Consider the following 22,768-nt stretch of genomic DNA (forward strand, 5'->3'; position numbering starts at 1 on the left):
ATGACAGCAACTGTGACCTGTAGCTTAGAGAAGACCGGAGACCAGGAGGTGGTGAGTTCAGTCTCTCCGATAGACAGAGAGAGGGTGAGTGCGGTGCAGGAGTTATCCCTCCTGCGCAAGTGTTCTTGAGCAAGGCAGCCCTCGTTGCTCCACTGCAGCCCGGAGAAGGATCAGATGTGCTCCCTCGACCTTTTCCTCTCCATCAACGCTGCCCCCCGGCTCAGAGCAGATTTTTGGCGGACGTTGTCGGGCCTTTTGGAGAGCTGAACCGGCGCAGTGAGGGGAGAGGCGGCCACCCTGCTGGCCGTCTCGCTGGGTGGGGTTCACCGAGGAGTTCCGTCCCCGTGCGCCGCCACGCCCCCGCGCTTGGCGCTGTCCGGCGCTGTGGTGCTGAACGCTGGCTGCGGAGCACACAGCCGACTGCCTGCAGCGCCGCGGACCGCCTGCACGGAGCCCCGAGACGGCTCTCCCAGGATGAGAAAGCCCGAAGTTCAGGGGGGTCTCCAGGAAGGATTGTACGGTAGATAACTATGCGGGAAATGTTTCTCAAGTGTTTCTCTTTTCCTTTCTGCTGATCTTTTTTTTTTTCTACCCACCACCCCGAGTCGTTTGGAGGTGCATAACTTGCCGTCCAACATGATTTTGGGTGTTTTTTTAAGCTGCCTTTTGACGGCGGCCACTGGATATCAAACCAAGGCGCGACTGCCTTTCTTCCACGGGCATGTTTTTGAGAACTCGCCGGCAGCTTCCAAAGTGAGCGGACTGAGCATTCCGATGAGGCGCATCAACGCGCAAAAATGGTGTCCAGTCTCCGGGGTGCGCTTCAAACTGTACGGAAACGGCAGCGAAGATTTCCGCGCCTTTGTCCACCACAAGCGGGGAAACATATTGCTGAAAACTTCCCGGGTTTTGGACAGGGAGGCTCGCTCAGAATACCTGCTGAGCGTAGGTGTGTGCTGCCAGACCTGCGCATCGGAGCCCGCCGTCTCCGAGGTGGCGTCGGTAAAAGTGGATGTTTTGGACACCAACGACCACCAGCCGACTTTTCGCAGTGCAGACACCCTTCACTTAACTTTAGACGACACCACGGCGCTCCGGAGCGTGGTGTACCGGCTGCAGGCTGAGGACGCGGACAGCGGCAAGAACGCAGAGTTGACATTCATTTCTGTCCCCAAAAATGGCAGTTTTTACGTTGTCCCGAAAACGGGCGAAGTTTTGCTGGTTGACTCCATCCTGGGGCTGCCATCGGAAGTGAAATTCTGCGTTTTTGCCAGAGACCACGGCTGGCCCCCCCTGACCAGTAAAGGTGTTGTGGTTACCGTTTCTCCACAGCGGTGGGCGACGCGTCCTGCCAAATTAGCGCGCTCGGGAAGGGCAGGACGGTCGCCCAGGGCGCTGCTTGACCCCGGGACCGTGATTTCCCTCAACGTGTCTGAAGATGCCAGCGTCGGCTCGGTTATAACGAGCCTGACTGCCGCTGGTTTCCAGTCGCCCGCCTACGAGTTGATCTACCCGGAGCCTGACAGCTCGCCGGTCACCGTGGGGCGCGACAGTGGAGATATTACGATAACCAGAAGGCTGGATAGGGAGACGGAGCCCTTCGTGGAGCTCACGGTTAAGATCCAGGATAAACGAGGTGTGTAGAATATTGCAATTAATCCGCATTTAAATTGGGTCATGCGCTCGCCTCTTTTCCCCAGAGGAATTATATGCATTGTGGTGGTCATGTCGTATGTTAATGGAATGCAGAGCATTATGAGCACATGGTAAAATTGTGCCGCCATCTGGTCACCTCACTGCTCACCCTTCGTCAGTGGAGTCCCCCAGTAGGCCTGACATATCCATCACATCCATGCAGCAGTGTCAGTGTAGCTGCACTGTATGTTTACTCCACAGGTGGGCCTCATTACTGTTCACCCTTCCACATACCTGAAGTCTCCTTTTAATGGGGAAGCATTCAGTGCAGAGATTGTTAATGCCTTCTCATATTTGGTCAGTTTCGATGTGATGCATATAAGATGTTTGGATTGTGAACTGACCTAAGAAGCTGGTTTGCAACAGGGTCCACCAGGTTTTAAGGGTCCTTGTGAAGTGCTTGAATTATGCCCTTGATTGACATAGTTTGTGACTGTGAAGTTGTTTTCACAGCTAATCCTTGCAGAGTGGCAATCCAGTGCGACCCAGTCTCTCTCATCATTTGGCATTACCACTCTAATCCTCCTCTCATTCACTCTCTGGTTCCATGGATTTCAAGTAGTTCTGCCACATTCAGGCATCCTCTGAAATCTGGGAGGAAAGGTGAATCCTGACAGTTTGGTGAAGTTTTGTGTCGCTTCTCCAAAAGTTGAGATTAAAGCTTGAAAACATGAGAGAGGGAAAAAAAACAGCAACAAAAAAAAAAAAAAAACAAGGAATCAAAATGATTTGCTTTGTAATTGAGCTACATAGTGCGCTGAAAACAGTATGCAGTGTTTTCATTTGAATTGTGTACTGCTGTTACTTTGCACAGCATGGTCTAGATTGTAATTGCATGCCTGATTGGCCTGATTGGGACACATTCTTGTAAAGGGGTGTCTGGAGGTTTTTCAGAAGGAGCAGAGATGTTGAACAGAACAGCCACTCTAGCCTGACAGATATTCAGATACATTCCTCCATTTTACCTCTCTCACCTCCAAAACTCTCCTCTCCTGATCAAAGGCATGGCATGTCCTTTATCCTGTGACTACAGCTTTCCAGACAGAATCCTGATCGAAGTCTGGGAGGACGGGCCTTTCTTCTGCTTGCCTTATTCCCAGTCCTATTTTTTTCTTAATTTTTAGAGGTGCATGCTAATCGCCCATGAGAATTTGTGTGCAACCAATGGCTCTGGGTTTACTTGAGTGTTGCAATAAATATATGGTCTGTCTCACGGATATAGGAACAAGCACACAGATACATGAAAAGAAGATGGCACGAGTGAGGTGTGTGTGTGTGTGCGTGTGTGTGCGTGTGTGTGCGTGTGTGTGCGCGTGTGTGCGTGTGCGTGTGCATGTGCGTGCGCATCTGCCCTTGAAGGTGTTTATATGCAAGTGTGAGACTGCAGAATCATTTGAAAATTGACCCCAGGTAAAGGAAGAACAATTTTAATAAGGCCCCATGCGTTGCATCGTCTCCACTTATTTTACCGTGGTGTGCTCTCTGTACCACCGAGCTGTCTGTTGTGCTGACAGTCACCTGCTGAATGTCAAACAGAAAGCACCGTCAGACAACAGTCTGGCAGCAGTTCAAAGAACAGTCCAGTCAGCAACATTCAGCGCTAACCTTAAAAACACTTCTTAGATTATTCACATACATGGCTGGTCAAAGCAATAGGTCCGCTGGAGCACAAACCAGTGCAACAGCAGCACAAAAAACACAAACAAAACAGTGCCAGAGCTTGAAAGATAAACAAGGCAGTGACAAAGGTAAAGAACAACCTGTTCCTTTGTAATGTTCTGTTGAGGCTGTTGAGTTTCCTTTCTTTCTGTGTACACCTGGTGCACACTGAACCTGTCACTTCACTAACACTGAGGTAACACACCTGAAAGTCTAGTCTGGGAGCAACACTCATACAACTATTAACATAATTACCACACAGCCATCTCTTCAAGCTTACATATAAATTTATACATTAATGATAGATTTTCTGAATAACTTTGTACCATTTGTTTTCATGGATTATTTAAAGAATACACATGTTCATTACAGTCCGTGAGGAGGAAGAGAATGCTGTTCCCGCTGGTTAATGCAGATTCACTAAATGTGTAGTGAATGTGTTCATTAACTGGTTAATGCGTGCATGAAATGCTAATCACACCGGTGAAAGGCTTTCTTATGTTAATAAGTTTGCTGTGGGTACAGCGTTATGATCAGAGCTGTTATTTGTGCTGTTCAAATGGAGATTAAAAAGTCTAGTTTGACACTTAGATGTCTTTAGATAAATGATTTTGGCACGCTGCGGATAAGGGGGAGATGGAACAGCAGTCCTGGATTACTCTCAGCATGGGGCCTGTCCTCTGTGACATACATACCTGAAAGAAGATGCGCTTACTAAAAACTCATCCTCTGTCCCCCCATGGTTCACAGATTATTTTTTTTTTATAACACTGAGCTGTCTTTGTAGTCTGTTGTATTGATTAATCACAATGGTGAAGTGTTTTGTTTGGACTATTTGTTCGATAATAACACTATAATTAGCAAAGTATGTGCCACAAAAATGGTCTACTGTTGAGGCAGGGGATGGACATCTACATCATTTTTTTTGCATAGATTTCAAGCAAGGTTTGTTCAGTTCATCCTCCGTGCAGTAAAAAGAAAAGAAATCAGGCTAACATCCACCAAAATGTGTTTGCTCCTCGTAGTTATGAATATGATTAAAATAATTTACCATAGCTGCTGCTGATATCCTCATTTGATATAATTAGTCACTGGTATGATTAGCATTTTTCACAGAAATTGATCAGTTAATGTAATCACACAACATATTCTCACATTTGACTGCTCAATAGAAAAATTATATTGTTCAACCAGTATGTGCTTTTTCTTTACTCTTACTAATTTCTCAGGGAATATTACAATGCACATTACCTTCATGGCAAAATGATTCATTACACCACTTACTTTTTAATTTCCTCCTCAAAGTTAGGATTACTTTCTCTTTTGCAAAAACAAAACAAACATTGGACTTGATTTATTTTCTTTTAATCATAATTCCAAACTTTCTACAACTTGATGGGAAAATTAGGTTGTATAACATTTTATCTGACAATCTGTACAGTATGGACCATTATTATTATTATTTTTGTGGCTCTTATTCAAAGAGCATAATAAGCCATTTTTGGGGGGACTGGGGATCTAATTAGAGCCTTACTGAATATAAAGCTGCTCCTCTCACTCTAATGCATCAGGTTTTGTACACAGTAGTATCACCTTGTTTGTCTAAGGAGTCTATTCTTGCTCAGGATGGCTTCAAAACATTTCTCCTTTCTCCTTGACTAGATCCCCTGCTAATCTTGTAGAAATATTTATCTTCTAAAGTCTATTGAGAACACCAACAATCCCCAGAGAATACGATGAAGTGATATTTTTTTCTGACATAGCCTCTGTGTATCAAACCAGTGGTTCAAGGAGGGGAATAAAAGGTAAAAAAGCAATGGAAGTAGGCCATGACTCATGACTCACACAGTTCTGTAGTGTTGTTTTGAGGAGAGGGAGTGAGGGACCTCTACAGCTCTTCCTGTAAAGGTTTTCTCCTGGTCCACAGAGGACGTCAGTTTAGATTTGTATTGGTGGGGAATTTCTGCTTTTGGTTGTCCCTCCCAAAGAATCCTTTTCTTTGCACTTGAGTAGGAATCTGTTAATGGTGTTTGATGGGTTTGGAGAAGTATTGAATAATTGGTGCAGTCCTTTGTGAGTTGCAGTGGGGGATATTGGAATGGTTTCTCCCTCTCCTTTAGGTATATGTGGGCAGGGTGGCATTCAGCTTGTGGTAATCATCTCTTCTCAGCCTGTTTTGTCAGGGAACCTTCCTCTGCTCTTTCTCTATCTGTCCTCTTCCCTCTTCCCTTTTCTGTCTCATAGCATCTCGCCTCACGCTGTCTTTAATCCCATTTCCCTTTTTCTTCCCTCTCGCCTCCGCCCCCCCTCTCCTTCTTCACAATATTTGCATATTCCCCTTGTGATGTGAAATGAATTGAGAAGAGACCCGATCTCATTTTTGTTTGTAATTTGTGACTGTTGGGGATGTTTGTTTAAGTAGAAAACAATTTCACAAAAAGCTGTCTGCATCTATTCAATGTAGTAAAAAAAATTTGCCTGTGGTGATGATGTTTTTTTTATGTGATTTGGAGCATGTGTGTGATTTTTATGTGCATATGCATGAGCTTTTCTTTTTTCCGCCATTTACACAACTAATTGTGTAAATATGTTTGTGTGTCAATATGTGCACGTGTTCAATGCTACAATTGTCTTTTGAGCATCCCGGTCCCCCTGCAGCAGAGATTCTGAGATATGTAGCATCTGATGACGTGCTGCAAAGCTGTGACATGCCTGGAGCATTTGATTTCTGCTCTGTGGTCTCTCAGATATCAAATGGATGTGTCTGTGCAACATCCCCACAGTCCTGCCTTCTCAACAGTGCTAGCATGTATCTGATGCCGGGAGGGGGGGTAGTCAATTAAAAAAAAAAAAAAAAAAGATGGTTTTTGAGCACATAGCAGGATGAAGGGAAGTGGCCCTTTTATACATGTAGAAGCGGTATTTAAATTGGTTACAAGCTTCTGCTATCAGGGGCACGGAAAGGTCAGAATGAGCTGCAATGCTGGGGGCATGGTGAAGATCAAGAAGGTTACGGCAAAGGTACGGACCCAGAGGAAGAATAAGAAATACGGGGAAGGAAGGAGGCAGGAGAAGATGGAAGATTCGAGTGTGTAAAAACATGCCAGTTTGTGAGAGCTTTTTTTTTTTTTTTTTTTTTTTTTTTTACCCCCGTGTGGCTGTAAACTTGACCCAAGATAAGTGAAAGGCATCCAGATCAGAGGCGGGCAGCCGTATACTTCTGATGAGAGGTCATTTTGGTGAAACATAATTGTCAGATGGTTGCAGGGCAGAAATGAAAAACAATTGGGGTGGCAGAAGGGGAATGAGGTGTGCGTGTATTCCAGCCTGTAGTGCAGAGTGGATGGTTACAGGGCACAGAGGGGCGGGAAAAATATAGTACTGTACAACTGTGAGAAGGGCAGCGTGCGCTCGTATTTGTCGGAAAACTCTTGGGGGACAAATAGAGAGAAGATGAGAAGTATGACCTGGCCTTTGGAATGAAAGAAGAAAGCAAAGATAGGGCGTGTGTGTGTGTGTTTCTATAGCAATCCCACTTTTCTTTTCTTTTTTTTCCCCAGGATATCTGAACATCTACACTATTGATCTGATTCAGGGGCAGTTTTCCCAAATTTAAACCTCAGACTAACAGGGATAATTATCAAGCAAGTTAACATGCAGTCAGGTGATTCAACATGAAAGATGCATTTGGAGATTTCCTTTATAGCACTACATGAAGGAACCTTTGTATTTGATGGCCCAACAGCAGCAGAATTACATTACTTGTCAGTACATTTTATATAACACATGGCAGAAACTGAATTTTAATGTGAACCAGTCTGTTGTGACCCGTATCTGATTTGCTTAATAAGGTCAGTAGCAAACCTGATGCCATTCAGAGGCAGCGATCACTGTATCCCAATTACAACTACAGCAGGGAGATTGGGCGGGGGGGGGGGGGGCAACCTGTGTGTGTGTGAGAATAAAATGACTCAAGTTAGCAGGACATATACAGTACTTATCGGAGCCAAAGATGTGGAAGGAAGGGGTATGTATGTGTCTGTCATTCTCTTCACATGAAAGTACATCTCATTATGGCAGAAACCTCGAGCCTTAACTTGCATTCTGTAAATTCTCTAAGTTTCCTGTGTGAGGCAGATATGAGTGCTGCATAGGGTGCAGCGCGGTGAGTATAGTCATGGCGACAGGGAATTTTTATCTGGCAAAGGGTCTGCATTATTGATGCCCATTACCACAGGCATTGTCAACTCCAGTCATTGCATGGAGGCAGGTGCTGTCAGGTAAATGTCTTGCTGACCTCCAGCGGCACAAACTCCCAGAATGCCTCCGTGCAGCCTGGTGTCTACCTGTGTGATAAATGAGCAGGACTTGCACATTGTGTGGGGATGAGATGGTTTTGTTTTATTAAATCTAATCCACGGTCCGCTGACACCAGCTTAGTGGGTGGGAAAGGTTCGAATTTGAGGGGTTTTGCTGACACAATTTAATTTTCTGGTGCGGCGTTTTGCAGCGATTGTCTAAAATGAGCGTGATCAAGAGTGAGCACATTAATTGCGCGGTCCTCTCTACACCTGCCATTTCACCCATCCGTCTAAAAACTTTTGCTTAGGCTCCACCCTTGCGTGCTGGAGAGCCTCTCAGTGGCATTTCTTCAGAGAGAGCTGAATTGATTTTGTGGTATTGATTAACCAGGAGCTGTTTTGCTCCCAGTCACAAAACATCACTTTGAACAACAATTTATATGTCGCAGAATAGGCAGTGACAGACTGTTGCTGATAGTTTACCAAGTTGCAGAGAGGTAGGTATGTGATTGAGTGGAAGGGCTGATGGAACTGTCCTGAAGCACTCTAATGAATCAGTCTCTCAGACCAGGCTGCCTATAGGCTGCAATGAGCAAGGGAAAATTGGAGCTTGCATGGGGATACATCGTGGGAATTCAATGCTTGAGCTTATTTATTTATTTGCTCTTGAATTTTTCAACCTTTTGTACCCAAAGGTCCAATTAACTGAGCATAACAATGTTTGTAGCTGTGCTCTCTGTGGCCAAAGGAGGCACTGATAAACACGCAGGACACAGACAACTTTGAAAGCTTTGGTGGATGAAGTGTGAACGAGGAGATTTTTAATGCAGGGGCAACAAAAAAAAAAAAGATCACATGGCTGGCTAAGTTGCCTGGTGAGATGTTTTGACATGCCCCGAACTTGGCTTTGGAGAAAACCGCGCAAATTGCAGAAATTGTGCGACACCAATTTACACAGCGAGTGTGTGGCTTTTGTTGAAAAGATGAAAATGACTGCGGAGTAGAAAGAGATAGTAGAATGTAGAAAAAGAAGAAGAAGAAAAAAAAAAACTTTTGCTAAATTTCAGTTTGACTGCTGATCAAAAAGACTATGCAGAAGGCAAGGGAATTGCAGTGCAGATTTGAAAATGTGTTTGAAGATGATGACCATCGCATGGTTCAGTTATTTAATCAATTTTGGGAAACAGAGAAAAAAATCCACAAGTCCATCAGAGGCAGATCACAGTAGCAGGTGTCTTTGATGCAGAGAAAATGGAGTATCTCTCGGGGCTGATGAGCATCCAGGAGAGAGCAGAGGGCGACACAAGCTGTTAAGGGTATTTTAAGATGCAAGATCGTGTGTGTGTGTGTGTGTGTGTGTGTGTTGTGTGTGTGTGTGGTACTCAAACAGAGGCCCTGACCACCACAAGGGACAACATACAAAATAACATTTTGTTCCAGCTTGGACTGTTTTTTTATTGCATGCTTTTGTTGAGTTCCTCCTGTCTGCATTTGGACATTTCTGTTCTGTCTGTTCCAAACTTGGCTCATGTGCTTGTGCATGTGAATTGGGGGGGTGGATGCGTGTGAGTGAGTGTTTTTTTTTTTTTTTTTTTCTTTTCTCCTCTCTCTCTCTTTGTGATCCAGCTACCAATGTGTGTCTGTTCTCAGTGGAACTAGAGAATGTGTGTTGCTTTCTCTCTCTCGCTGCCTCGACAGCGCAGGGCTTAATTCTGTGGACTAATCAGACCATATGGTCTCTACAGTCTTATGATGTGCTGAAAAGGATTGGATAGAGATGCTGCTGTGTAGTTAATAGTGCCAGCCTTGCTGTGGAAATATAAAGACACGCGCCGCTGCTACACATTAAGGATCAAGACCTGGAACTGAGTTTTGCTGCTGCCCTCATAACCTGGTTTACTCAAAATGAAATGAAAGAAATTTTTTAATGGAAAATGAGAATTTGAAGTTTCACTTTGTGTTTCCTGTGCAGCACCAACTGCATTTCTGCTATTTGGAGTCTAGCTACAGTTTTTGCATTTCATTTTTCACAAGTTATTGACTCATAATTACTGTTGCCCTTTCTGCCCCGACACCACAGCTGCTGTTTAATTGCGTAATTTCAATAATTAATTGTGTGAATGTGCATTAACTTGTTTTTGATGGATATCGCTCACTGAGAAATGGCTCTGTCTGTCAAACGCTGAATTGAGGATCTGTCCTGAAATGTTTGGTTAGCCCCATGAATAATATTACGAGTTACAGATGAGTCACTCAACTTGTCTTAATATTTGGATCGAATGGGAGGTCACGAAATACTAAATCCTACTGATGGAGCAGTGCTTCTTAAAAATATTATTTTTGAGATCCTGTTCATCCAGCGTTGGGCATCAGCGTTGATTAATATTGCTCTTAAACACGTGTGCTCAATGTAATCAGAGATTTCCGTTGTTGAAATTGCTCTGAAAGCAGATGCTGTGCTAAATCATGATGAGTTGGGGGAGTTTAACACTTGGTTTCTCTCGCACACAGTGGGTGATAAACATTGATCTTGTTTAATCTTGCTGGCCTGCTGCTAATGACAGGAGATGATGGGCCACACAGGACAGACTGCTCACTGGATTAGATATCTAAATGAGGACTTTATCCTCATCCTCTACTCCTCTTCCCCCCGTTACCAATAAGCCAGTCACATGCTGAATTACCGTTTTAATGCGTGCGACTAGTGTACTGTGCAGTGTGTGTGTGTGTGTGTGTGTGTGTCTGTGTGTGTGTATACAATGTAGCCAATGGCGGAGTCGTGCTCATGTGTGTTTTGCAGGGTGCATTCGTGTTGGGAGGACACTGTGAGAGCCCAGAGTACGACTGCTGCTCCATACTAATCTGCTATTCTTCCACTGGAATACATTTGTGATGCTCAATTCATTATTGTTCCTTTGCACAATAACAGACAGTGATGGGGTGTTCCCAGAATGCCTCCCTCTCCAGAGTCCTAAACAAACACATACCCAGGTTCTGGTTTCAGTGATAGATTATTGCTGTCTCACCCGTACACTGTGGCTTGTTTTCCCATTAAACCTGTGTGACTCCCTCTGTTGCTTCTGCCTGGCGCTGCTTTTGCAGTGGGTACTTGTTTGTGTGTGCCGGCGTCCCCGAGCGTGCACGGGCTTGTGTGTGTTTGTTTGCCTATGTACACGTTTCTATGGAAAGATATTGAAAGGGCTCTGGGGACAACCCCCATCAATCACCCAACTCAGAAGGAAATGGAGAGAGGGATATAGGATGGAAAGAAAGATGGAGGTCACCGCAGGAAGCAGCATCTGGAAAAAGGAGAGGGGAGGCAGAGGAGAAATGGATGAATGGATGGAGCCGTCCGTCCTGGCTCTGATTGAGCCGGGTAGTGTAGTTTATATCCTTTAGAGATAAGGCTGGGGAGTACTGCTCAGCAGCTCCTTCCCCCTGTAGCTTGAACTAAGCATGATAATAAGAAAGTGTGAATGGGGCAAATTGAATTAATGCCGCAGCACACCATAAAAGCCCTAACTATAATGCATTTTAAAATCCTATAATGAGCAGAGAGCTAAAATAATTTCACACTCCAGTGAAGAAGATGGCCCTCTAACAGATTTTGGGCCTGGCTGACACTGCCAGGGCTTTTGTCATTTAATGTGACTGTAGGTGCTACATCGAAATGATACTTACTCTTACTTCCTGGGGTACGGCAATGTGAGGCAAACTTAACGAACAAACCATTCAAATTCCCGCAATACATACAGAGCTTAATCAGAGGAGGGAGCGGTTTTACTGTCTCAGAGTAAAACAGAGCTGCAGAGAGGGCACATCTGCCATGAAAGTGCACCCTCATTACTCTCCATTAACAGCCCATTCAGTGATGGGAAAAGCAGAAGGAGTTGGACCCCATCCTGCTTGTGTCCACACACACACACACACACACACGTGTAGCCTACGCGCACACATAGAGGCACAGTTGTGCACATGCAGAAACGCACGAAGCATTTTTCACTGTTTCTCGCCCTCGCATGCTCTCAGCACTCCCGTCCTCATCGTTAGAATCATGTCGTCATGAAGCTGAAATTACCCCTCCATCATCAAACCGGGGAGAGGCAGAGAGAGATAGCTCTCTGACACATGCTAACAGTAACAGACGCCTGCTGATAGAGACTAATGGCCAAATGAAAGCCTCTGGTATAAACAGTGCACCTTTCTGCAACAACATATCAAATGTTACCTCCTCTCTTGTCTCTTCTCCTCCCATCAACCACCATGAACATCAAACCCAGCCCTGCTCGCCATTCCTTCAGCAATATATATATCTGTTTTGGTTTTGAAGCTGTATTGGGTTTCTTGCAACTTCTTACACTTTCCATTTAACCCCAGGCAACTGTGGGCTCCGGGGTGTGGAGAAAAGTCTCACTTATCCACTTTCTGTACACACATGAACACGGCTGCCGTTACACCTCATTACACAAACAACACACACATGCACACAGTGAGTAAACCATGCTGACATCGAACACGTAGGTGTACGTACAGTTCTGCACACGCGAAGACACGAACAAGACACTATTTAGTAAACCTTTAATACAATGACACAGCTGATCACACAAACTTGTGTGCGACATGGGAGAGCAGATATCATCCCGAACCATGAGAGCCCAGAGATAGGTTCAAGGCAGGACAGGGAGAGACCAATTTCATATGAAGGAAATATAGATGTGGAGTCGTGATAGAATCTTGTAATATCTTTTATGAAAACTGACCAAAAAAAAAAAAAGTACAAAATACAAAATATCCTTGAGGTACATCAGCTTGCATTATATTCCTCGTTGACTCATGGCAGTTAAAAATATATTAGTGTATTAGAAATATATTCTTTCTCTTACAATGAAAGCTTTATCTTTACACCTATAATATCCCACTGGGTGTGTGGGTGTGTGTGTGTGTGTGTGTGTGTGTGTGTGTGTGTGTGTGTGTGTGTGTGTGTGTGTGTGTGTGTGTGTGTGTGTGTGTGTGTGTGTGTGTGTGTGTGTGTGCGCGCGTGCATATACAGGTATATTGAATACATTCATATGGATGACGATACGGATGATTGAATGTGTTCTTGGATTCTTTTATATTCTTCTAGTTCTGAATTAACTCACCTCGCCACTTTTCCAAATGAGTAATCTTTTCTGTGAAGTGTGCGACAGGGCAAGCAGTTGTGCCGTTGTTCGTCCGTGCCATTTGTAGTCCAATGGGATGGCCGGAGGAAGGATGTACGAGTCCCCCATCGACTGCCCTATACACAAGTGTCAGTTTGGATAGCAGTAACATTGTTCCAGCATAAATTAGAGAATAGAAGAGATACTTCACTGTCAGATCTAATTACGGATGATATCACAGGTAGAGGTATGTGAAGATTCCAATACTTGACTACTAATGTAGTGCTTATGCAAATATGAGTTAATGCCTGAGTGTACTGTTATTTCTCCCTCATTTCATTTGAGAAGGCCGAGAGTCCCACACACTGTCTATCACCGCTCACTTTAATTTTATTTTAAAGTTTCCCTTTCCAGATTGAACTGTCCATCTTCATGGCTCCATCAAATCTAGAACAGAAGCATTTATAGATCTAAGAAGAATGTCACTGCAGGCAAATTCCAATTTCAGCCTCTTTAGGCCTCAATATTGGTATCTGATGCAACAATTGGCCTGTCTGCAGCCACAGTTTGTCAGCCTTTAATACCCAGTCTGCAGTAATTATACGGAATACCTGCAGATGAGGCTTTGTTGTTTAGACTGATTCAAAATAAAAAAAATAAAAAAAGCATCAGGTGGGATTTTCAATAACGACCTCAAAGACCTAAAAACCACTTGCCTTTATGAATGTGAACAGAAACACTTTATCTTATTTAAAGACAAAAGTAAAATCCTAATCAACCTGCATCCAGCAGCTAACCTGTTACTGCCCTCATTAAACCAAAGGAAAAATATTGATCCGTTGGCAGCGCTGGCTCCTGCTGGCTTTGATGCTGTATTTAGCATTTGCACAGACAGTCCATGGAATTTTATACTAGTTTTTTGTTTTAGTTTTTTTTTATATTTTTGCTTTTTTTTTTTTTTAATCTTCTTTCTTTTACTGTCTTTTACGGTCTTACTGTTGGTTTGGGAACAGTTGTCCAACTATAAACAGATGGACACGTTAACACTTGGGAGAAATTAGTGTGTATTGCTGCCAACATAGATAAAGATAACAATGTCATATCAACTTATGCATTTGCCAAACATGCTGAAGTTCAGGGATGGATGTGTGTGCGTGTGCGCGTGCGTGTGTGTGTTTGTTAGATGCTCAGCTTGACTGGACCAGCTAAGGCAAAACAACTAGCCCACCTCCTTCCTGTTGAAGTCGTCTGGATTTTGCAGTGCCAAACCGAATAAAAAAATAAATACATTGGTAACTAGCTGACTAGCTTGTTACTCAGCTCTTATTATGTGCAGAATGGAGATAAAGTGGCTTATTACCCAGTACCTCAAATCTTCTAAACTTCTTAAATTTGACTTTTAATTTAAGTCGCAGAGCAGGACACAATCACAGTATATGTCGAAGTTTATAACATGCTGTTCAGCGTCGAGCACTGTTGGGTAAATATTCACAGAAACATGTCAATATAAAATTTTATTGAAAATTTGAAATATTTTAGCCCATTAAAATGAAAACTGTGAGCTTTCAATAAGATCGAGGGAATGAAATGTGTGACTAAACATTTTTTCTGCAGCGCCTGGCCAGGCTGAAAGTGTATGTGGAGGAGCATAAGTTGCTAAGAGAGTTGAGTGACTAGCTACAAAGCCCGGTATTTAAACCACAAGGTCACTTGGTGTCCCTGTGACTGCAATCACTCTTGTGAAAGCAAATAAGAAAGCACTACTTTTGTTTATTCGCTGACATGAATGTCCATGGAGGTAGTTCAGTACACTGAAGTGTCTTTGAAAAACTATCACTCCTGTTCCAGGCTTTTGGGCTGAATTGGGCCATTTTTCAGCGTCAAACTGATTATCTAGAATCAAATTCCAGGATCAATAAAATGTCCTCTGTCAGCAAAGGACACGAGAAATGAGGGAAAGAAAATGTTTAATCTATGCCGGAGTAAGAACACAGCATGTGTTTGAGGTCACACTGCAAGACATCAGGCTACATGCTAATCTTCAAGGAATAATTCCGGAAATTTTGATCGCATGAATCAACCATAACAACTAATGTGGTCATGGATATTCCCATGACACTGACTCATTTTGTGTTTTGAACTTTTTGGTACGATGAATATAGCAACGTGACTAAAACCTCCACGGCATCATGACTCACATTTATTTTAAAAGCCAGCCAAACATTTTGGTGGGATGGAAATTGGAACTGGCTGGATTGACAGCTATTGGCTTAAAGGTAATCTCCCCTTATTTATGTTTCAATAATATGTGAAGACTGAGCATCAGAAACGTAAACACATTTCGAGGAGATGGTGTGTTTTTTTTTTTTTTTTATCTGAAAGGTGGAGAATGGCAAATTTCTCTTTCCTCACAGTGTAAAATACCCTTCAACTATCTGGAGTGGCTTGATGGACTTTCTGATCAATCCTCATCATTCAGCTCTTTCAATTTGTTTCAATTTGATTCAAATTCAGAGATTGCTGGCTCTGAAAACTCACTTTCACCCTGTACTCAACAAAATCCTTGACAATACCCGATCACATACTTTAGTCATCCATGATTCTGGATTATAGAGGTAAACCACATCCACTGATCTGTCGTAATATTATGAAGTTATGGCAGATGAAGCGAAAAATCCTGACTCCGCTTACAGTGATACTTCTCAGAAACGTTTGGAGTTCAGGCCTTCACAGGTCAGGACATTTTTGGTGGCAAAAAGGGGACTTAGAAAATGTTAGACAGGTGGTCATCATAATCTTATGGCTGAATGGTGTAGAATTTTACATAACTCTGTCTTCTTACATAAAACTTAATTTCATTTATTATTGAGGTTATTGGGTTCAAATCTGAAGAGCTCAGACACAATGGAAGGACAAAGGCCTTTTTTCACTACAGATGTGACATTTTCATGATTGCTGGCAAGACTTAGTCACTCTGAAACTGACTAATGCTTCACGGATGTATTTTTGACTCCTCTCGCTTCTGTCACTTCACATTCTCATGACATCTGGTCAGTATGTTCCTTCAGCATGTTACAGCTCACAGTCTCAGTGTCAGGAGCAATTACAGTTTCTCTTCTTGGTGTATGTATGTGTTTGTTTTTTTTTTATTTTATTTTTTAGTTTTTTCCAAATGCAAAAGCTTCATTATCCAGTCTCCCTCAGTCCAGAGGCAAATAGACCCTTCTCAGAGCAAAGATTTTGACCTGTTGCTATGTGAAAAGCACAAGCGGAATCAATAACACGAATGATGGCTGAATTCCATTCATATTAATTGGTTTCAGGGCTCCGCTGCTGTATTTGCTTATCCACTGACATGGCTTAGCGGGACACTTATTGGAGTGGAAACATCAATAATATTATTATTTACACTTGTGCACTTTCGGTCTATCAACAAGTCAGCAGGGGGATTGGCTTGTGTCTGTACCAGATTTACATTACTGACCCGAAAAATTATTCATTACAGTTTTCAATATAATTGTTTCTCCATTTGGAGTTGTAATAGTGCTTTGCATGATTACAATGATCTGCTGCACTGATGGAAGTGTCGTCTCCCTACAAAGCTGTCGAGGATTTCCTACAGTTTGCCTAATGGCAGTACTGAAGCAGCCCTCTTCAACTGCTGCATGGTGCGATGTAGATGCATTTCCTCTCTGTCCGATATCAGCTGCTGCTTTCTACAGAGTAACCTTATGTGAAAATGTGCCAGCCACCGGTCAGTTGTGAATGTTGATTCTCACTACTGCTGTGATCAATATCTAACACTTAGTGCTAAACAGACTCTTGTGGCTGTCACAGGTCTAAGGTTCAATGAATATTGATACTCTTTTGTTTTGTATTCTGACTCAGACTCCTAACAAGCCTGTAAATTGTAAAATGGTGACAGAGTGACGCTGTAACTGCGCACTTGACCTTCTAACAGAAGAGACACAGACACAAACGAAATCTGACCACAAATGTTCAGGTGGGCATTTTTAGATCCATGACAGACACGTGAAAATCCGGATGTGTCTCGGCTGTCTACCTTTGTTTGGATCACCCTACGTACATGTCAATGCTCAGCTTGAAATGCCAGGCTGCGGAAAATGGCTATTTACCGCGTAGACCGACTCAGTAATGAAGGTCTCTGCTCCAAAACAGTTGGGAAAAAAATACACTCGGAGGGCTCCGGCACTTACGGAGAGCTCACATTCACTTCCGTGCCCATCAACAATAACACGTTCTTGAAAGAAATGTGCATTTCGTCAGCAGCTTGCAGTAGGAACAGACATAGAACATGGAGAGACAAAGAGGGGAGAGACATGCAGTTAAAGTTCGTTGTTGGAATTAAACTGGCAGTGCTGCAATTACACAGCATCGGCCTTAGGGAGGCTGAAGTTCTCTTTTCACACTCGCTGCTTTTGTCAGAGTTCCTGTGTGTGGGCGATGCCTGCAGTGCTCGCTTTTACTGGAGTTTAAACCTTGGACCCCGAAGTTATGAAGTATCCCACTGAGAGAAGAGAATGATGCATACAAACTGGCATCACTTAGGAAATGTGGGTGGAGTTGGGGGGGCTTAATGTGGCACTACATCTTTCTCTCCTATTCAAAAACAACACCAGTGCAGTGAGAATGATAATCAGTTATTGATCAATCATTTGTGTTTACTTTCTTTTCCAGCCAATAATTAACAGTTTTTGAGTGATTAAGTGTGGTCATTAATTGACTGGAAGAGGTTAAGGGGCGTTTTTCATCGCAGAGAAAAGTCACCACATTAATTATTTCATCTTTATTTCAATGGGGAAAAAAAATTGGATAGAAAATGTCTGAAGGATATGATTGAGCTGCAGAAGACGAAGAATTTTAAAGTAAATGTGCATTTCAAATGAATAAATGTTGTGACATTATTTTAAAATGTAGTTGTTTTAAATTGAAATGGAATTTATAGCATTGACTAATTCATGTTACATTTCTCCCCCTGAAGGCTATACTAGTATATCTCCATTTGACACTCGCTTCTTTCCAAATCCTCCACTTTTATGTGAGTGAATAAAAGTGAATAGGGCACATTCTGCTCAAAGCAAAAGAACAAAGGGGATTGAATGAGTTTTGTAATTCTTTTGGCTGAACTGCAAGAAAGAAAAAAATAAATAAATAAAATAGAGCCCCCCAGAAAGGAGACTATGGCTGTCTGAGGTCTGATGGGAGAGAGCCATCCATCCATCTATCCATCCATCTATCCATCCATCCAGTCAGCCAGTCAGCCAGTCAGCCAGTCAGCCGGAGCTTTAACCCGTTTATGTTCATAATATACATGCATGAATCTACCTGTATGGGAGCAGTAGATGTATGTATAGTAATTAGCGAATCACTTGTGATTTCGCTCGTCATTGTGAATAACACTGCGGGAAAATGTGGAACATGTGTTCTTAAGGCCACCCACTGTTTGCTCTAGGTGTGTTTCAGTGAATGAGAAATTCTGTTACAAAGTAGTCAAGTCAAAGTAAATCATTTTTCGGCGCGTAGTGTAAAATTTCTCTTTTGTAATATATTGGAATACACTGAACAAAATTGGTCAATTTAAGGATATCCAATTGTAAAACTTGACATTTTGGAAAGCCTGCTAATATCAGCATGAACTGAGTGCTGCACAGTTGATTTCTTTTGAGGACTAACTGGTATTTAATTGGTTTTCTCGACAAACAACTGATGAGATTGTATCGTGAAGAAAACTTTCTGATACTTAAACACTTTTATCTTTTTCCTCTTATAAATTTAGTCGTAGTCCAATAAAGCTGTAGAGTTGGTGTTGCTCCGAGTTTGAAGGGTTCGACATGATGACGTTTAATGTCCCTGACAAGCTGTGCAGTTTCATTCTGCTGCTGTTTTTAGTCAGGTAAAAGCTTTAAAAACCATGAATGCGGTTTTTACTTACTAGAGATGTGTGGATGTGTTATATCTGTGAGCACTGTGGTTAATCTGCAGACTTAGTCATAAAAAGTAACATTATGATTTTCAGCAGATGGACTGCGGGTGAATGAAAAAACTATTAATTACATCTTCTAAAATGGGAACATATTTTAGGATTTATTTTTGTCAGGCAAGGTGTGCGCACCGTCAAGCTCGTTATTGGTAAGTATTTCTTTCAGATGACATTATCAGCTTTTAGATAGTTTGTTTTCAGGACGTAAGAGTGACATTGAAAATGTTATTACAAATGAAAACTGTCAGGGGCCGCACGGCGCCTGGGGCCCTTCTGGACGGAGTTCGCATGTTCGTCACATACCTGTGTGGGTTTCCTCTCTCCGTCCAATCACATCATGTTTGGGTTAACTGGTGACTCTAAATGGTCCGTACGTCTGAGTGTGAGTGGTTGTTGGTCTCCGTCTGTCTCTGTGTGTTGGCCCTGTGATGGGCTGGCCTGTCCAGGGTGACCCCGCCCTCACCCAGAGTGAGCTGTGATTGGCTGCAGCATTCCCCGCAAAAGCATTAGAAGATGAGTTAGTGTCAGCTGTTGTTTCAGCTTTTCTAGAGATACCTGTTTTCATTTTCATAGTGCCCCCCCCCAAAAAAAAGTATTTAATGTGAAACTTTAAAGTGAAATATTTTACCTTTATCATCATATGTAATATCTCGCTGAGAATAAATGGTGATGTGTGATGAAGCGTCAGTCATTGGTTTGGTTGGATGGTGGGCAGATTATTTATGCTTCCATGCAGATTCAGATGGCGACATAGCCACATCATGCATCACTATCACTTCAACATTTTATGCCACTGAATAAAATGTGAAAATGTTTCCAGCCTGGGTAAATTCCTGACGCTTATGAAACATTTCACAAAAGACAAAATGAAAAAAGTTATTTATTCTGGTCACCAAAACGGGAAGTCCTAAAATTTCTGGGCTTTGGAAGTGACTCCTGCAGCACTCCGGGGTGAACTCCATCCTCAGCACTGCTATTGACACTACAGATGTTACATCACATCTATATTTATCTGTGTTGTGTCTTTTTCTTGCAGACTTACGACAATCCTGGCTAAAACTTTTCCTGTATGGCTGCTTAAAAACATACTTGGTGCTTTAATGCGACATGTCTACGCGCTTTTTCCGCAGGCATGTGAATTTGGTGTTGAAAAACATGCGGGGAATCGACCCTTTGTAATTATTTTCCGAAGAAATTGCCTGCATGTGTGTCTAAGCGGCTAGTGTGTCAGCCATTCTGAGCTGAGCTGAGCAGAGTCCAGATTGTGTGGTGTTGGGATCCCTGAGTTAATAGATTTCTGTCCCTGGTGCTTTTAGTGTGTTGATCTCCTGCTGACGGTTTCACACTTTAACACTCAGCCTTAAGCACAGAGATGGAGTGGTGGTGGGAGGGTTAGAATAGATTCTCTTTAACACTGCAAACATTGGGTTAATGTACCTTATTACTCCTCCATTGAGCTGACTTTGAGTTTCCATTCATTCCCTGCCAAAAGAAAAAAAAAAAAAAAACTCACCCCACAAGTCCACGTCTCACACGGGCCATTGACATTTATGCTTGCACGTGCAATTTGTTTAATGCCACACAATTATTTGTGTCTTAATTTCCTTTCTCACTGGAGATAAGAGGATCAAGGGCGCAATAAGAGAAATCGTATGTTTTTAATTATACTGTATGCTATGTCTGAATGCTGTCCACTTGTAGCTGGGGCTTTGTGTATTTTCTCTTTTCTTTTTCAAACATGGATGCTGCCAGCATCGATTGTTTTGCTGCGCTGCTTGTTGTGCTTCCCCTGTGCTCCTCTCTTGATAACGTTATTTTGCGTTTTCTGCTTAGCATCACGCAATACGTCTTCCTCCACACTGCCGGCCTCTCTCTTCTCCTCTCTTCTCTGTCTCTCCCTCTCCCTCTGTAGATATTTGTGTTTCTGTATTTGTGCCTCCTCTCCTTCACTCTGTTTCCTCTCATCTCCTTCCCACACACACTCAATGTCCTTGTACTGTGGGCAGTGTATATTTGCACAGAAGCACTTGAGACAACTTTTTCTTTTTTCTTTTTCTTTTTTTTCTTTTTTTCATACAGGCAAGCCACTTAGCAGCTTTATATAGCAACGACCCAAGGAGGGGATTAACAGCAGGAAACATCAACAGAATGGCTTGCAGTAAAATAGAACACACTCATACACAACTTGCACGCAAACACTCCACACTCATTGTGCTCGCCGAGCCTCAGCCACACACCGCATCCCTGCCATCCACCTTTAGAGGATACATTACATTTTGTTAGTCATCCAGCTGAAGCCCTTATCCTCGTGGCACTGTAACGTACAGTACTGGGCAGCTCTTCGTCACGCAGTTCAGAGAGTAGATTGGAGTTTGCGAGCCTCCTACTCGCCGGCTTGTTTGATCACATCTTTTGTCTCAGTCAGGTGAGGCAGATTTTGTCAGCTGCGTGCTCATGGGGCATTGCTCACAGCTGCTCTCCACTTAACACACTGAATCGGAGAGACGTTGCACACGATCGCCGCCTCAGCACATCAACGTGCAGTGTATCATCTCTCATCTCACAAACACACAGAGACACACACACACACACACACACACAAACACAGTAGTACATTCTTCATTATCATTCCAGGGCTGATAGACTCTAATTATCTGCCTTGGCTCTGATTAGTCTCTGTGTAACAAGCTAATTAGATGGAGCCTTGTAAAATCATCACCGCCATTACCACAGAGACATGGCTGGGAAAGACACCAACAAGCAAGAGGCAAGCAATGTATCTCGCTCTGCTCCCCAAAACGATTTGATAGCCAACTAAATGTTAAGTGTTGAAGCTCTGATTTCTTTTTGATTAAGAGGCTTTTAAAGCCTCCTACTTTGCAATAGAATCTTTATCCGTCCTCATTATTCATCACCAAAGGATTGTTCCGTCTTACAGGGCAGGATGATCTGGCTTAAACTGCATAAACTGCCGCTGTCGACATTTTAGGAGATAGTATCTGAACATTGATTAGTTTCTCTGCCCCCACGATACAGTGGCTATTTATCCAAAACGAACGAATCGTCAGATCTGAGTCAGAACTTTTCTCTCTGCAGAGCAACTTTAAAGCCTGAGCAGAAAGCTAGATTAATTCTCTCCTCTAGCTTCTTCCTCCCTTCGTTATTATCCCTCTAACAATCCTTTTAGGAGCTGTCACACATTTTATGGCTATTGTGTTTCAGTTGTGAACACTCCACAGCTCGTCTGGTGTGCAACACATTGTATTTTCCATCAAAATGCATCTTAACTGTAAGCCAGTTAAAAAAAGGTATAGAAATTGTGATCTCAGCATCTACTTCCTGCTTTCCAGCCCATTTGAGCGAAGACTAGGTGCTCGAAGAGATTTATTATAGTAATTCCTTGCAGTTTGAAGACTTCATACCACTTGCTGTATGCATGCACTTCTCATTACCAACCTCTAGTTTTCTATTATCAGCACTGATGGACTTAGTAGAGACATTATTTTGCAGAAGATCAGGGAAAGCGGCAAAGTAGAACTGGTTTGTACACTGACAGCACATCTGTTGAGTCAGCCCTAAGGCGGTGAAAGGATGCATCACAAACTCCTGCTGCTTTTGTCTTGGATTAAAAAGTGCATTTATAGCCGGGGGTTACACACAAGAGACCTTTTACATAATGGGATTTTCAATCCATAGTTACTTTTAGCCCTTAGGTAACTCACCTCTATGCACAAGTGTGTGTGTGACAGAGAGAGACACAGGAAGGGACATGCTAATGCTCACATGCTCAGCTCTGTCAGGTGTGCAAACGTCTCTGGGTGTGACGGGCCAACTTCCTGTATGTCAAACCATTGTGCTCGTGTTCATATCTGTGCGGTTTGCTTGTCCTGGCAGGGGGTCCTCCCTGCTTCGGGATGAGACGGATGGCCTCTGTGAATGGCAGCCTACTGAACTGGTTGGCAGCTCTTCTG

General features: G+C 43.0%; 1 protein-coding gene across 1 annotated transcript in view; it reads left to right on the plus strand.

The window, feature by feature from the left end:
• The window catches only part of LOC115056146 (neural-cadherin-like), a 77,123-nt gene continuing 54,355 nt past the window's right edge, over positions 1-22,768 (plus strand). Inside the window, exons 1-3 of the mRNA XM_029522408.1 lie at positions 1-51; positions 159-520; positions 660-1,636. Of these exons, the coding sequence (XP_029378268.1) occupies positions 1-51; positions 159-520; positions 660-1,636 (1,390 nt within the window). The remainder of the gene's footprint in view (positions 52-158; positions 521-659; positions 1,637-22,768) is intronic.

Source organism: Echeneis naucrates, chromosome 16 (genome assembly GCF_900963305.1).
Source record: "Echeneis naucrates chromosome 16, fEcheNa1.1, whole genome shotgun sequence".
Lineage (NCBI taxonomy): Eukaryota > Metazoa > Chordata > Actinopteri > Carangiformes > Echeneidae > Echeneis > Echeneis naucrates.